The sequence below is a fragment of the Lynx canadensis genome, chromosome B1 (genome assembly GCF_007474595.2).
Source record: "Lynx canadensis isolate LIC74 chromosome B1, mLynCan4.pri.v2, whole genome shotgun sequence".
NCBI classification, from domain to species: Eukaryota; Metazoa; Chordata; class Mammalia; order Carnivora; family Felidae; genus Lynx; species Lynx canadensis.
The window spans coordinates 194,334,241-194,350,348 of record NC_044306.2 but is presented as its reverse complement, the minus strand read 5'-3'; the positions used below and the strand labels follow the sequence as shown (position 1 = coordinate 194,350,348).

Genomic DNA, 16,108 nt, shown 5'->3' with positions numbered 1-16,108 from the left:
TAAAATAGCGTTCCTTAGATCAACTCAGCGTTCTAGAAAAAAACTGATTTGCGAGGTTGGGCCCGTCTGTGCTCCCTGATCTGCCCACTCTGAGAGCAGGGGTAGCCTGCTTCTGAACTGGACGTGTTTGCTCTCTGTGAGGGCATTATTCGGGACTAGAGAATAGCAGAGCAGGCTGAGGCCTGAGAGGGAGCCAGGCCACAGCCCTTGTTCCACGGAATGGCCACGGCAGCAGGTGGACGGGCTCCTCTGCGTCTCAGGCCAGTGCATGGCTCTGCTGTCATTGTTCAGAGGTCGCCTTATCTTGCCCAGAAAGACCCAGAATGCCTCACTGTGGGGAGGTGCTTTCTATCCAGAAAACTCTATCGAGCCCGTTTTCACTTCTTTGTGTTTTTCTTTCTCTTTTTATTTATACGGTGGATATTTTTACTTTATGTTGTTTTATTCTTTTTTTTTAATGTTTATTTATTTTTGGGAGAGAGAGGGAAGGAGAGAGAGACACAGAGGGCGAGCAGGGGAGGGGCAGAGAGAGAGAGGGAGACACAGGATCCGAAGCAGGCTCCGGGCTCCGAGCTGACAGCACAGAGCCCGATGTGAACTCACAGACCGGAGCACAAGATCATGACCTGAGCCAAGTTCGACCCTTACCTGACTGAGCCACCCAGATGCCCCATTTATATTATTTTGTTCTTATTTTTATTGCTTTTGACTGTTTTAAAAAAACTTATTATGGTAGCTTCTTCTTCCCAGGTTTACATTATTTCCAATTATAAAAAGGCTGCATGCTTACTTGCCAAGTACAGAAGTGTTTAAAAAGAGTGAAGGTCACCTTGTACCTTCTCCAGTCCTCCATTTCCATGTTATTTCCCGAAGGGGACTGTCATCAACAGTTCGGTAAGAATCCTTCCACACGTGGCCCCGTGCTCACATAAACACATGTGTTAAAACGTACACATACACAATCTGCAACTTTGCTTTATTCGTTTAGAATTAGTAGATAGAAATTACAGCCATATTTTTTCAAAAGCCCTCATGTATCTCCTCTGGGGATGGTACCATAATTTATTTAACCCAATCTCCAGTTGATGGACATTTAGGTTGTTTTTAGATGTTGTTGCTTAGCAACTGTTGCTTCTGTGCACAACAGACACTCACATGCTTACACACACCCACACTGGCACACACCCAGGGCTCACGTACAGCTGAGTGCTTGTGGAAGCACTTTGGAAAGATACGTTTCTACAAATGAGATTTCGGTGCTGAATACACTGTGGTAGAAACAGATACATTTGTCATTCAAAAGGAGGTCACCATTTATACTCTCATCAGAATCTGTGACATTACTTATTCACCCATACCCTTGCCAACACTGGATGTTCGCACTTATGAAAATGCTCTTGCCAATTTGATAAAGAAATAATACCTCGGCTTATTTTTCACTTCTTTGGTTGCAAGGCCAATCGTGTTTATATATTTCATGGTAGATATTTCTATTTCTTTTATAAACTGGCTGTTCATATATCTTGATGATTTTTATTGGATGCCTGTTCATATATTTTGACTATTTTTGTTGGTTCTATATAAATTAATAGTAGTAGCTAGTACTTAATGGGTACTTACAAAATCCCAGCCTTTGTGCTACATGCTATGTGAGTATCCACTCAGTGAGTCCTTCCTTACAGCCCCAGGAGGTCCCGTGATGATCCTATTTTACAGATGAGAAGCTTGAGGCTGAGGGCTGTTATATGATTTTCCCGTTAGTAAGTGCTCCCTGAGCACTAATTCCCTGAGTTAGTAAGTGGCAGGGCTGGGAGCGAACCCAGGTTTCCTGGCTGGAGCCCTTGTGTCTTAACTGTGTGTCATCTCACCTCTTCTCTGGCATACTGGTGGAAAGCCTATTTTTGCCAGTTTGTATTTTTCTTTTAATGCTGTTTGTATTCTGTCTTCTGCTGTGCAGAAAGGCAGTGAATCTGCCGACCCTTTCCTATTTGGCGGCTGGGCTTCAAGTCGAGGTTAGATTTTCTTCTGTCTAGATTGGGGAATCTTCCATATTTTTTATGTAGTATCTTTATTTTTGTAATTTTAAAATCAGTCTTTAATCCAGAGTCTTTCCACCCAGAAATATGGCAAATTCTGCTTTTTTAATGTACTTAATTTAATTTCTCTTACTTTGTTGTAAAACTTCCTTCCTTTCTTTTCACTCGTGACTTTAAAATTTTATTTAATGGTATGTTTGCATCATGGAAGGTAGCAAGGGGGAGACATCCGTGTGTGGAAAGAGGAAGTGAAAACCCAGGGCACTTCTCAGATGTCATTGTGAAGACAAAAAAGTTTGAGCTCTTGAAAACCTATGAACAGTAGCACCTTTGGAGAGCCGTACAACATGTGTGTTTGTTCCATTATCATCAACATTTTTGCCCCTGTTGGGAGATGATTCAAATTTAATTTTGAATGATAATTTAGTAATTATTTACATCCATGCATGGAAATGTTTCCTTTTTTATTTGTGTGATTTTGTTTTTAAAGCATACTCCCCCCCCCCCCCTTTACTGCTTATTCTTGAGAGAGAGAGAGAGAGGAAGAGAGTGTGCGTGCACGAGCTCGGCTAGGGGTGGGGCAGAGAGAGAGGGAGACACAGAATCCGAAGCAGGCTCCAGGCTCCGAGGTGGCAGCACAGAGCCTAATGCAGGGCTTCAATTCAGGAACCATGAGATCATGACATAAGCCAAAGTCAGATGCTTAACCAAGTGAGCCACACAGGCACCCCCACGCATGTACTGCCCCTTCTAAAAAGGATACCACTCGGGGCGCCAGAGTGACTCAATCAGTTCAGCATGCCGACTTTGGCTCAGGTCATGATCTCATGGTTCACAAGCCTGAGCCCTGCATTGGCCTCTGTGCTGATTGCTCGGAGCCTGGAGCCTGCTTCGGATTCTGTGTCTCCCTCTCTCTCTGCTTCTGCCCCCCACCCCCACCCCCCGTACTCTGTCTGTATCTCAAAAACAAATAAACATTAAAAAAAAAAAAAAAAAGAGATACCACTCCTATCGGACTAGGACCCACCCACACTAATGACCTCATCTTAACCGATTATATCAGCAAAGACCCTTTTTCCAAACAAGGTCACGTTCCCAGGTACTGAGGGGTTAAGTCTTTAACATATCTTTCGAGGGGACAAAATTTAACTCATCACAGGAGGAGGTAGAAAGACGGCTGCTTCTCTAGGGTCAGCTGTACACATATCCACAGAGGAAACTGCTGCCCCGTGCCTGACTTTTGGGACAGAAGAAAGTTCCAGGGCCTCTCGTCATGCACCTGCCCTGCCTGCTTGATAATTCAGAATTGAAGTCAGACGGCTGCAGATTCTGCCCTCATTCTCACTCTGCCCTCCTGTCCCGTATCCAGTCAGTCACCAACGTGTTTGCCTTTTCTATCGCCGTTTCTGCTGCCTGAGTCCAGCACTCGAACGCACCCTGCTTTCTTGGTGGGACTGTTGTAAGATTCTTACTGCTCACTCCTTACCTCTCTGGGTTGGCCTCCAGGTGGCCACCGCAGTGGGATGGTTTCTGTCTTTGACCTGAAACCTCATTTCACCTCTAGGATAAAGTCTAAGTTCCTTAGCATGGTCTGGGCTCTGTCTTTCTTATGCCTTATCATCCATCATTCCCTCCTCACCCGTCTGTTCTGGTGGTGCTAATCTAAACCTGTTGGGCCTTTGCATGTGTCCTCTCTGCCTAGAGCACCTTTCTGTCTGGTCTAGCCGAAGACTCCTATTCTTCCTGCAAAACCTAGTGCAGCACCAGCCTTCCCAAATGGTGCTGCATACCCCCTCCAACCCAGGTTGATGTTTCTCCCATTGATTTGGTTGTATTAGATCATGTGGTCTCTGAAAGGAGGGCTTCTATCGGATTCGTCTCTTTATCCTCGGGACCTAAGTCTCAATTACTGTGCGTGTCGTCAAGTGCAATGGATAAAACACAGGAAGTATGTACACATACACACATACAGACACAAGGGAATATTATTCATTCTCTTTTTAAAAAAGGAAATCTCATTTGCAACAACACGGAGAAATCTCAGGGCATTGTGCAAAGTGAAATAAGCCAGACACATGACAAGTACTGCATGATATCAGTTATATGTGGAATCAAAAAAAAAAAAAAAAGTCGAACTCCTAGAAACAGAGAGAAAAGTGGTTTCCAGGGGCTGGGAGGAGGTGTGGGATGAGGGAGAGGTCGGTAAGAGGGTACAGACTTCCAGTTATGAGGTGAATAAGGTCTGAGGTTCTAATGTACTAGAGTTGCTAACACTGTATTACTAATTGAAATTTGCTAAAACAGTAGTAGTTAAATGTTCTCGAACACACAGCTCACACACACAAAGGTAAACGCGGGAGGTGATGAATGTGTTACATTAACTCCACATGGGGGAATCTTTACACAATGTCTCTATGTATATGTCTCTATGTACGATCCTCACATTGTACACTTTCAATGGCTTATAATTTTAGGGGGCGCCTGGGTGGCTCAGTTGGTCAAGCGTCCCACTTCAGCTTGGCTCATGATCTCACGGTTTGTGAGTCTGAGCCCTGGTCAGGCTCTGTGCTGACAGCTCAGAGCCTAGAGCCTGCTTCGGATTTTGTCTCTCTCTCTCTCTCTCTCTCTCTCTCTCTCTCTCTCTCCCCCCCTCCCCCACTCACGCTCTGTCTCTGTCTCTCAAAAATGAATAAACGTTAAAAAATTTATACATATCTTACAATTTTATGTGTCAATTATACCTCAAAAAAATTTTTTTAAACGCTGGTGCATTAAGGCAGATACGTTTGGGGGAGGTGCCACAGAAACAAAGTGCTCGTGTGCTGTATCTCACCAACTCCTGAGCCTGTCTTGATGGGGGAGAGTGAGTGTAGACGGACTCGGGGGCTCTCTGAGCCTGGGCATGTGGAGACTGCATCAGGAGGGGGAGGAAAGCTGTCAACAAGGGAGCTGGCAAGAGGCAGAGGGATATTTGGCAAGAGTGGCTCCTGCGGGCCCAGTGTGAGCTCTAGTTTGTCCTGGATGAGGGGATAATGCCGAGGGCTTGTCTCTGTCAGATGAACTTCAGCTGCAGTTTCCCAGAATGATGACTCAAACCTTGTCACTGTGTTCCTGTCTGGGATTTGGAGGGTAAGGTAAGGACTTGGAAGGGATTCAGGGGCATTTAGTCAAAGTAGGGGGAGAGGAGTCCATTGCCCGTCTTCCATCTTGGCAGCCATGCCGTTGGAAGATGGCTCCACGGTGATCAAACAGCCTGGGAGGAATGGACTTTAATTATACCCTTTCTTTCCTCCTTTAATTATTCTCTATAAACTATGTCTTTTAGAAATGAACTATCAATCTTGTCCAGACCGGAGGACAGACTGTAGCAACAACTCTGTTTCTGTATTCTGGAATACTGTGTCCAAAAGGGTAAGTACCAAAAGGGAAATTTTAGCATTTTGGCGACCGAAGAACTGAAGAGGTCATCAAGTCAGTGGTTGGTGTTCATTCTCTTTGGATCACAGACTCATTTAGGAACAAAAGTTTAGGATTCTTCCTTGAGGAAAAATGTACCAAAGCACATATCAGAATACTTTCACATATAATTTTAGGGCATTCATAGAGGTCCCGTAGGCTCTAGATGACGAGTCCTTGCTCTTTCCCATTTTTGGGCTTTGGCTGCCAGGAACCTCCAGCTTGGTTTAATCCTCTGATCTAGGCATTGGCCAATCTTAGATTCCTGGGAGAGTCTGAATAATCAACATTTACAGACCACTTACTGTGCACCAGATACAGGCATCTTCACGTGGGTTAAAAGCTTTCACCCCCAGAAGAGTCCTATGAAGTGGGTGGCATGAGTATCATACTCATTTTCTAGATAACGAAACAGAGGTGCAGGTAAATAAACCGTCTACTAAACGTACGTAGTAAGTGGCAGATCTGGGAGTTTATCCCAAATTGTCTGACTCCAAAGCCAGAATTCAGGCAAGGAAGGACTCATCCCTTCCCCACTGCTATCTATTTCTGACTTCACTGTAAGCTGCCTTGGCACATACTTATTTTTCTTATAAGTTGCTGCTTTGCAAGCGAACTAAGGAAAATGGGAAAGAAAGGAGGAAAGAAAGAACCGAAAGAGAGAAAACGGGAGAAAGTAAGTCTATACTATTTATAATTCTCTGGAACTGAGTGTAGACATCTGAGGAGCTGGGGCAAGTGAAACTCACATTTGTTGAGTGCCTATTTATGCCAAGTTCTGGACCAGGCGCTCTGCCTGTGTCTCCTCATTTGATCCTCACAGTAGGTGCTGTGGGAAGGTGCAAATCCCCATGTTACAGGTGAAGACACTAAGACTCAGAGGTTAGGTGTCCCATCCAAGGTCACTTGGGCTAGTAAGTAGTGGAGTCTAAAGCCTCACACCCTTAAGGAGATTCCGGTAAACTCTGGCATGGTGGAGACGAGGGGCTAGTCTGGGATTTGAAGTAAGGAGACCATTTAAACTTGGACAGATTCTTTAAACCGTTCTGACCTTCAGATTCCTCACTTGCCAAATGGGGATGAGAATAATACCTGTCCCATGGGGTTGCTGCTATGTCGAAATACCACTATCTTCGCTAACTCAGAATGCATTCCTTTAACAAATATTTGCTGAGTACCTACTAAGTGCTGTATAATTATACACAGGCACTGTAGAGTTTGTTGTTATTGTATGTTCGCTTGCTTGCTGTTTCTGAGAAGAGTTCCTATTTATTGTCTCCTGCTCTGATATGTTTTGGGACAGTACTATTGTGAACAGCTTTTATCTTTTATTATTTTTTTAATTTTAATTTTTTATTTTAGAGGGAGAGTGTGAATGGGAGAGGGGCCGAGGGAGAGAGAGAATCCTTTTTTTTTTTTTTTTTAGTTTATTTTTGAGAAAGAAAGAGAGAGTCAGAGAGAGAGAAAGGAAGACAAAGATTGCCAAGCAGGCTCTGTGCCTACAATGCAGATCCTGGTGCAGGGCTCAAACTCAGAAACATGAGATGGTGACCTGAGCTCAAATCAAGAATTGATTGCTCAACCGAACAAGGCACCAGGCACCTTGAGAGAGACAGAATCCTAAGCAGGCTCCACACTCAGTGCAGAGCCCAACAGGGGGCTGGATCCATGACCCTGGGATCATGACCTGAGCCGAAATCAAGAGTCAGACGCTCAACCAATTGAGCCACCCAGGCACCCCTGTCACATTTCACATGTGTCAAGCACCTACTTGGAGCTAGGAGCGAGCACAGTGGTGAAGGTGACCAAAGATGCCGTGCCATCCCCTGGGGCCGCAGCTCTCTGTTGGCCAAATGCTCATAGATGTGCATAGACAACCTTGTTTTATCAGACAAGATCCTTTCTTTTTTAAAAATTTTAATGTTTCTTTATTTTTGAGAGACTGAGAGAGACAGAGCACAATCAGGGGAGGGACAGAGAGAGAGGAAGATGCAGAATCCGAAGCAGGCTCCAGGCTCCGAGCTGTCAGCACAGAGCCGGATGCGGAGCTTGAACCCACGAACTGCCAGATCATGACCTGAGCTCAAGTCAGATGCTTAACCAACTGAGCCACCCAGGTGCCCCAAAATCGTTTCTTTTTCTGACAAAAGAGAGCTGCTTTCGGTTGGAATCCCCACTCTGCTTCCTTGCTTCCAAGTGATGTGACCTTGGGGCAAATTAACCCAACGCTTATTTCATGGGGACTCGAGTTTCTGGCACCCCGGAAGGACTCTGTTGACTTAGCACTTTGATTGGTACTAATGGGCCTCTTTCTACTTTGTCCGAGTAGAAAAACAGAAGCTGCACTGGATTCTAATAATTTGGTTCCAGATTGTTCAGTGGTGTTTTCTCACCTGCAGAATAAAGGCCAGATTCCTTGGCCAAGCATTCATGGTGCCCTGAACTCACTTTTCTACCCAAATTGCACATCCACTGAGGGTTTCACCAAACTACTGTTTTCTCAGACCCCTTGGCCTTTCTGTTTGCAGCTGCCTCAGCCTTTACCAGGTGAGATCCTATCTGTCCTGCTGGACTTAGCTTTTGTTGGCCTCTGGGCTGCTTTTTCTGTTCCTTTCCTAATCTCCATCGCTGAGTATTTGGACTTCCTGCTTCCATTTCCCTCCCTTCCTCCTTCCCTGTTTTCCCTCCACAGATTTTCTCTGGGCGCCCATTCCGTGCCATGCACTAGCTCTAAGACTCCGGGGCTGTGGTGACAGGCAGGACAGCCAAGGTCACAGCTCTCAAAGAGTGCTCATTACTGGCGACTGAACTCGCAATGAGCTCATTGGCACAGTATCATACAGGCGTGGACCTGAGCTGGTCCCAGGGGTGTGGGGGGTGCTTCTGGGAGAGAACACGTAGATTGTTTTGCTTCATTCGTTTTGTTTTTTCAGCACCTGGCAAAGATCCCAGCTGAACGTTTATTGCATGAAGAAATAACTCCCTGCTCAATGATGTATTCGTTCATTCATTCTCTCTTTCCCTTTGCACCTGTGCAGGCCTGTGACACCTTCTCTCCTCAGTTTCCCCTTTTTTTGTGTCCCCTTTTCCTTTGCCCCTGAACTGTCCACCCTGCTCTCCCTAAGGGAAATGTGCAGCGTCTACAGTGCATGGCGCCAAGAAAGCACTTTTGTCTTCCTCCTCCAGCAATATTTCTCTTACTCCCTGGACTTCCAACTTCTGAGCCATCAGTTTAACGACACTGTCGACAATGATGTTGACCTTCATTGTTCAAACACAGATGGCAGCATCTGCTTCCAGAATTCTCATCTGAAGCAGAATCCTGCCAATGGCTTGGGATGAAAATTACATCCACCTGGCATTACTGAGCTAGACACACACAGGCTACTCCCTCCTTCACCAGCTAAAGCCGAGAGTTATTTTGGAAGGAGCTGCTGGAGTGTGGCAATGAAATTTGCGTGCTGAGGAATGGCCAGCTTCTTGTCTTTTTCCTTTTAAGTTTGCAGAAGATGCCTGTGGTGTGGTCCATGTGTTGCTCAATGGGTCCGTCCATAACACCTTTGATGAAAGAAGGTACTCGTTTCTTTGCATCCTATTTGCAAGTGTTAGCACAGCCTCCTGGTAAATATTTCATCCCTAGAAGAATATGCTTTTCATGGTTAAGTCAGTACTGAAGATTTGGGCTGAAAAGGTAAAATGTTTGTTTTCTACGGAGAGATTTGTCTAAGTCAGTGTTTTTGTCTGGTGTCTCCTTTTCGTAAAATCCTCTAAATGTCCTAATGGCCCTTGCACTGTGTCCAGTCCCTCCTCTTGGCTTTCTGAGGCCTGGTGCAGTGTTCTGAGCTCTCCCATTTCCCACCTTTGTTCATGGGGTTCGCCCATGCCTGGCTCCCCTCCCCACACCCACCTGTTTAATCCTCTCCATCCACGAAGACCTGCCTGGTTTGACTCCTCTGTCCCCTGTGAAGAGTGGGCATCATAGTTGAGCAGTCAAACCACTACTGGGCTGGGTTCTTGGCCCTTAACTATCTCTATAGGCATTGCTCCTAACTTATGATAGTGTTAAAAGTAGGGGCTTTTAACTTCCGTATTATGATAGTGTTAAAAGTAGGGGCTCTGGTCTTCCTGTGTGACCCCTGGGAGCCCCTGTGGCATGCACCTGCAGAGGTGTTGATGATTTGAAGATGAACTGAGATAATGTATGGAAAGTGCTGAGCTCTGTGTCTCACAACACAGAGACGGCTCAGTGAGTCGCAGCTATTACTCTCTCATTTAATCTGCAGCGCTGAACTGGGCCACACCAATGCCTTCCCTCTCTGACCTCTTGCTATACAGTTACTAACATGGTTACTTTCCCAGACTTTGTTCGTCACTCTTCCTCTGGATAAGGCTGGATCGAGAGGAGGGGCGGCTATTGATGTGCTCCTGGCACCCTGGGTACCCCAAATTAATTTTCCTTCTCTCCGGTTTTGATATTGACTTCTGCAAAGAAGCATCTGTCTTTTTGTCTTCTTCTTTTTTTTTTTTAGAGTTTCTTTTTTTTTTTTTTTTTTTTTTAGTTTATTCATTTATTTTGAAACAGGGAGAGCACGCGCACGTGCACGAGCCGGGGAGGGGCAGAGAGAGAGGGAGAGAGAGGGAATCCCAAGGATGCCCAGTACTGTCAATGGAGCCCGACACAGGGCTTGAACTCACGAACCGTGAGATCATGACCTGAGCCGAAATCAAGAGTTGAACGCTTAACCGACTGAGCCACCCAGACGCCCCATCGTCTTCCTCTGACCCCAAGCTTGTAGGCTTTTGGGTGAGAGCGTCAACATTCCGGGATTTCGTAATCTGATATTCGGGGTCCAAGTTCTTGCCGCAAGAGTGGCAGGTGTCCGAGACCAGTGGAGAAGAGTTTAGGACTGGGGTCAGAGCAGGGCATCCGGGGCTCTTAGAGGAGTGCATCTGGAGCGTCACTGAGTGTGGGTCGTCTGGGGACTGTTCCGCTGCAGATTCTGATTCAGCAGGTGCTGGTGGGCTGAGATTCTCTAGGTCTAACTAGGTCCCAGACGATGCTCAGGATGTTGGTGGGAGGCTCCTCTTTGAAGAGCAAGTACTTGAAGAATCATCATCAATGTCCCGATGAAGAATCTTATTTTGAGAATCCTGTTCAGCGAGGGTCACGATGAATGAGAATGGCCGTTTCTAGTGCAAATCATGGGTCAATCCCACAACGCAGGCTCGGTCCAGTGGTTCCCTGCCTGCTGCTTTTTGACGAGGCCTGTGGTTGGCTGAACGATTCCGTTTGGGGTTAACAATGTTCTCTGCCTCTTCTTACCTTAGCACTTTTGCACGTGTGGAAGTCTTTAATTTGCATCCAGAGAAGGTTCATACGCTACAGGCCTGGGTGATGCAGGACATCAGAAATATTTCCAGGTATATGTTACTACGTTGTGCATATATATTCTCAGGGTTATCTTAGGAATCGGTCCAGGGAAAAAGCCACAGTCACAAGAATGCATTGAGAACAGGTTGGCTCAGGAAATGATGGGCTCAGCATTCGGCCCATCGCAACAACCTCTCAATTTCATCGCCACTCCCCTGCTGGCCTGTGAGCTCTTAAAAGCAACTTCTGCTTTCACTTTTCCCAGGGGCTTGCCCAGGGCTTGCTACCTAGAAGAAACCGAGAGACTCAGGAAATGGTTGCAAGACCTTGTCATTTAACTCCTTTTTTCTTTCTTTCCCAGTGACTCGTGTTCGGATGCCTCCATTAAAAATCTGAAACTGATTCTAAGCAAAAGGAATATTACATTTACCTGCGAGAATAATTACAGGTAATTGACTTCTGGAAAAAAGAAATGGCTGTCTTGCCATCTACAGGCATTTTTTCCCCCTTTCCTCAGCCTCTTCTGAGCCAGGAGGGCGGTGGGAGCCCCTCTCGGGCCTTGATGGTGATCTGGGATGATGACCTTTTCCTGGCTTCCCACGTGAGAGGCCTGACACAGGGGTGCAAACCTGCTGACTTGCAGGGGAACAAAAGCATGTTTTGTCAAATGCAAAGATTTTGTACAACCTTTGTGACATGGCAGTATTTTGCATGTGAAGTTTCTTTAGTTGGATCTCAGCATAGATGCCTGACTCTTGGTAAGTTGCCACATGGAAGTCTACCAAACTTTATCTTTCATAAATTAGAAAATGCAAAATCTTAATTTTTTTTTTTTACCAGTAATATGTGTTTATTAGGGAAAAGTTTAAAATTACAGATAGGTATATATTTTTAAAGTCATCAGCAACTCTGCTATCTAAACTGGGACCCTCACTCATTTTTAAGCAGGGACTCCTTCCAGAAGCACCTTTGGAGATTTTCCCATAAGTGACGGCTTACAATAAGACTGAGGCAGAGAGTAAAAAATTCTCAGAGAACACAGAGGTTGGAATCCGAGAACCCTTTTCCTGTCTCCTTCTGTCACCACCTTCTCCCACCAACCCTAGCAGAAAGGCAGAAGGACAGATTCCAAGAATATTCACTGAGGGCTTTTGTCTCAAAATGACCTGAATTCCGTCATTTGGCTGCTCTCTGGAAACTGCTCTCTGGGAAGAACACACGCTTTCCACCACAGTCAGATGGGAAAACAATCAGAACAAAGAGACAAGAACAACTGTAAAAGAAACATTGCAGACATCTGACCCGTCTAAGTTACTCAAAGATGTGTTGTGTCGGGAAAATGGGACGCTAAAGACCTAGGAGAAGATTGGGGGATGTACCTGGGTCTCATCCTCAACTATCCTCAACATCCTTCTCCCCTCCCCCCCTCATTTTAATTATTCCCCTTTCTTTCATTAATGGCCACCAGTCAGCCTCATTCATGCCTACTGCAGGCTCCAGTTGAGCTCACTCGTTCTCTACCTGGGAAGATGCAAAAGCCTACCTTCCATCTGGACTTGGCCCACATCAAAGTGGCCAACATCAAAGGAAGTGATTTGTAAGCCAACACCTGTCATGCTGAGCATCAGCTCATGTGACCTTAAACTTGGGGGTCATATTTGAAGTCACTGGTCCTTTTCTCCAACCATGAGGCTGTAATATATTCAGCATGATTCTTTAAATTACCTGCTCCTCGGGGCCCCTTGTATGGTAAGAGTTCTGTGGCTTTTCAAGAAAGCTGCTTGTCCCCACAGGAGCCTACAGTGAATATCATGCATATCGACATATCCTGAAGTTGAAATCACTCCATCTCAGACATACCTTCCAATTTAGCCAACTTTGTCCAGCTGTTTTGGTGTGATTGTTTAATAGGCAAACAGAAGTGTGAATACATTTATATAGATCAGACTTCCTGTGGATTCTGCTGTTACCCCTTTATAAATCCCACCTGGGGACGAATACTATTAACCTTTGGCTGTATCCCCTTCACGTCCTTTTCCTTTTTTCTGCATGCACACACGCACAGTCCTGATGAAATGTGTACAGGATTTCTTCACATTTTCTTCAGGATTCTACAGGATTTCTTCATGTTTTAACCAGTGGAATCAACAGAAGGTTAACAGTACTTTTTTGGATTACTGGAAAAATGTCAGCGTGTTTTTCTGGTTAGTGCCCCCTTGTGGCATATTTTTTAAGAACCTAAAGGGTGCACTACTCCCTGTAAGTTACTTCAAAATATACTGTCCCTATCCATCAGCATGTTGTCCAACATATCCAAAGTGTGTCCATTTTATTGGAACACTGGATATGAATATTTTCATATTTATGGAGAGAGACCATCTTAACAGCATAATTGCTACTTCTTTTCCAAAATTGAGTTTCCCCAAATTAAAAACTAGTTAAGGAACGTATTCCTGTTCTCCTCACTTAGTATAAAGCAAAGGTGGCTTCAGAATCTTAGCCACCTTCTCAGGTCTTAGAAGGATTTCTTTTCCATAGCAGTATCTCCTTAAGGAAAAGGACACTTTTTTTTCCCCCAGAATGTATTCACGTGGAGGATTCCAGGTTACCATATTGGCGAGGATTGGAGCCACTGTGTCCAGCTGGTGATGATAGTTGGCTAGAGACAAGCCTGAGATGGCCCATCCCAGAAGCCCAGGGGTGCTGGTTGCTGCCTCTAAAGATTTCTCTCTTTCTTGACTCACATTTAACAAAATCAGGTTCAGCTACAATTTAATGAACCACAATCCTCACTCTCCACTCTTCTCCATAGACCAGCCACTCCCACTGGACCCTATTGATTTGTTATCTCATTTTCATGAAACTGAGAGACCCTCACTGGCTAGATTCTTATCTAGCATTTGTTCTGTGCAAAGGGTGTGCGGTCTTCCTGCTGATGGCCACCAGCCTTCCTCCAGAGAGTCTTTACCCTCTCTCTATCTCTGACCCTGTGGCTCAATCCTCTCTCAGGAAGCTTCTGGAGAGAAGAAAGCAAATCAACAGAAAATATTGGAGATCCCTCATCTCAGGCTGCTGCCTCTCTTGTTTCTGGTCATCAGCTGACATTCATAGCACGTACTTGTGACATGTTAGAGCCAGACATTTGTTTTCATCTCCACACATTGTCATCAAACATATCTTCTCAGTATTTATTTCTCTGGCTTTACAAGTGACATGAAACCAGATTGGGCCACGCTTTAAGTTGTTCACTCCTGGACTTGACCTTTCTCTGTGTTGTCACCGCAGGAGAGGAAACTGTTTGGATGCCGAGTGGTTCATGTATTCTTTTGTTGCTAATGAAGAGGCTATTTGCACTGGGGAATTGAACCATAGATATATTGTACTGCCTCTTGATCTCCTGTTTTTGTTTTTGTTTTTGTTTTTTTCCCCTCTCTCTTGTCATAGGCCTATCAGGTTTCTTCAATGTGTGAAATATCCTGAGCACTCATCTTGCAGATCTAAGATATGAGCCGATCAGCATGGTGGTTTCAGATCTTTGAGTCTTGTGGTCTGCATCAGCATGGGTAACTCAGGAGACACGCTACTGCTGGGAAGCTGAGGACTTGGTGGGGGGGGATCTTCTGTCATGATGCCAACACTAGAGCTGGGAGCCTTCCCCCCAAAATTTAAAAATAACTTATGTTATTGGAATAGTTTTTACGTTGACTTTCTAATACTCATGAAAAAATTATGGTATGAAATTAAAACGAAAATTTTATGTTAAATTATTTCATTTTAGTTTTCATATGTGCTTTTATGTTGTTTATATGTTGGTAGCGGCCTTTTTTTAAATGTTTATTTATTTTTGAGAGAGAGAGAGAGAGGACAGAGCATGAGTGGGGGAGGGACAGAGAGAGAGAGGGAGACACAGAATCCGAAGCGGGCTCCAGGCTCTGAGCTGTCAGCACAGAGCCCAACGTGGGGCTTGAACTCACGAACTGTGAGATCATGACCTGAGCCGAAGATGGCTGCTTAACTGACTGAGCCACCCAGGTGCCCTGGTAATGGCCTTTGTTTTGAAGATGACCGCCCTAAAGCTTTCTTATTGATACAGGTAATTAAGGGAAGGTAAATACCGACACTTCTCAGAAATGATACATTTCTGAATGAATGACCTTGTCTCAGGATCTTATTTTGTATCCTTTCTACACATAGTTAAAGCATAAATGCCATGGTTATGGGTCATGTTGGGGAAAGAATTCTGTAGGATAGAAGCCACCCATGTGTTTTACCTCCCACTCTTCCAACAGCCTTATGAGGTTGGTATTATTATCTTCCATTTGGTAGACTGGAAGTTCAGAGAGGTTATATAATATGCCTAAAGTCATACATTTAGCTCAAGGTGGAGGCTGGATTTCAGCTCAGCTCTGTCTGACTCCAAAATATGTGCTTTCTTTCTAGGCCTATAAAGACATGCTTTATGTTCTTTAATAAATGCATGTGAGTTTAAATTGAATATAATAGAATCTGAATTACGATTTTTATGGATGGCTTCAAAACAAATACACTTTTCTCCTCTTTCTCCTCCTCCTCCTCCTCCTCCTCCTCAGTGTCTTACCTATATAATAGGCAATTAAAACATATATTTGTTTCCGATACTGGCAATTTGTTGTCCCTTTCCTGATTCGTTGTGTTTGAGGATTTATCACTTTTATTACTCTTCCAAAGAACTGACCTTTAGCTTTGTTTTCTCTATTTAATTGTTTTTCACTCTTCTCTTTATTATTAGGGATATAAAAGTTCTTTCTAATTTCCTTGGGCTTCTTTATTCAGCTTCTTTCTTTTTAATGTTTACATATTTATTTTTGAAAGAGAGAAAGTGAGAGAGAGAGCAGGGGAGAGGCAGAGAGAGAGAGGGAGTGAGTGAATAACAAGCAGGCTCCATACTGACAGCACAGAGCTTGACGCAAACTCACGAACCATGAGATCATGACCTGAGCCAAAGTTGGATGCTTAACCAACTGAGCCACCCAGGTGCCCCACTTTATTCAGCTTCTTAAGATAGAAGCTTAAGACAAATCACTGATTTTCAGCACACTTTCTTTTCTTATTCATCAGTTAGTACTATAAATCTTCTCAGTGCTGCTTTTGCAGATCTTAAGTTTTCATGTGTCTCTTTTTATTATCATTCAATTAAAAAATATTTTCTACTTTAATTGTTATTTAGAAATGTGTTGCCTAATTTTCAAACATCCGGAGATTTTCT

At 44.4% G+C, this 16,108-nt stretch overlaps 1 protein-coding gene across 1 annotated transcript in view; it reads left to right on the top strand.

The window, feature by feature from the left end:
* Nucleotides 1-14,715, top strand: part of CD38 (CD38 molecule) — a 57,803-nt gene extending 43,088 nt beyond the window's left edge. Inside the window, exons 4-8 of the mRNA XM_030314172.1 lie at nt 5,362-5,447; nt 8,992-9,065; nt 10,821-10,913; nt 11,225-11,311; nt 14,308-14,715. Coding sequence (XP_030170032.1) covers nt 5,362-5,447; nt 8,992-9,065; nt 10,821-10,913; nt 11,225-11,311; nt 14,308-14,371 — 404 coding nt within the window. The 3' untranslated portion in view covers nt 14,372-14,715. The remainder of the gene's footprint in view (nt 1-5,361; nt 5,448-8,991; nt 9,066-10,820; nt 10,914-11,224; nt 11,312-14,307) is intronic.
* Nucleotides 14,716-16,108: the final 1,393 nt, after the last annotated feature.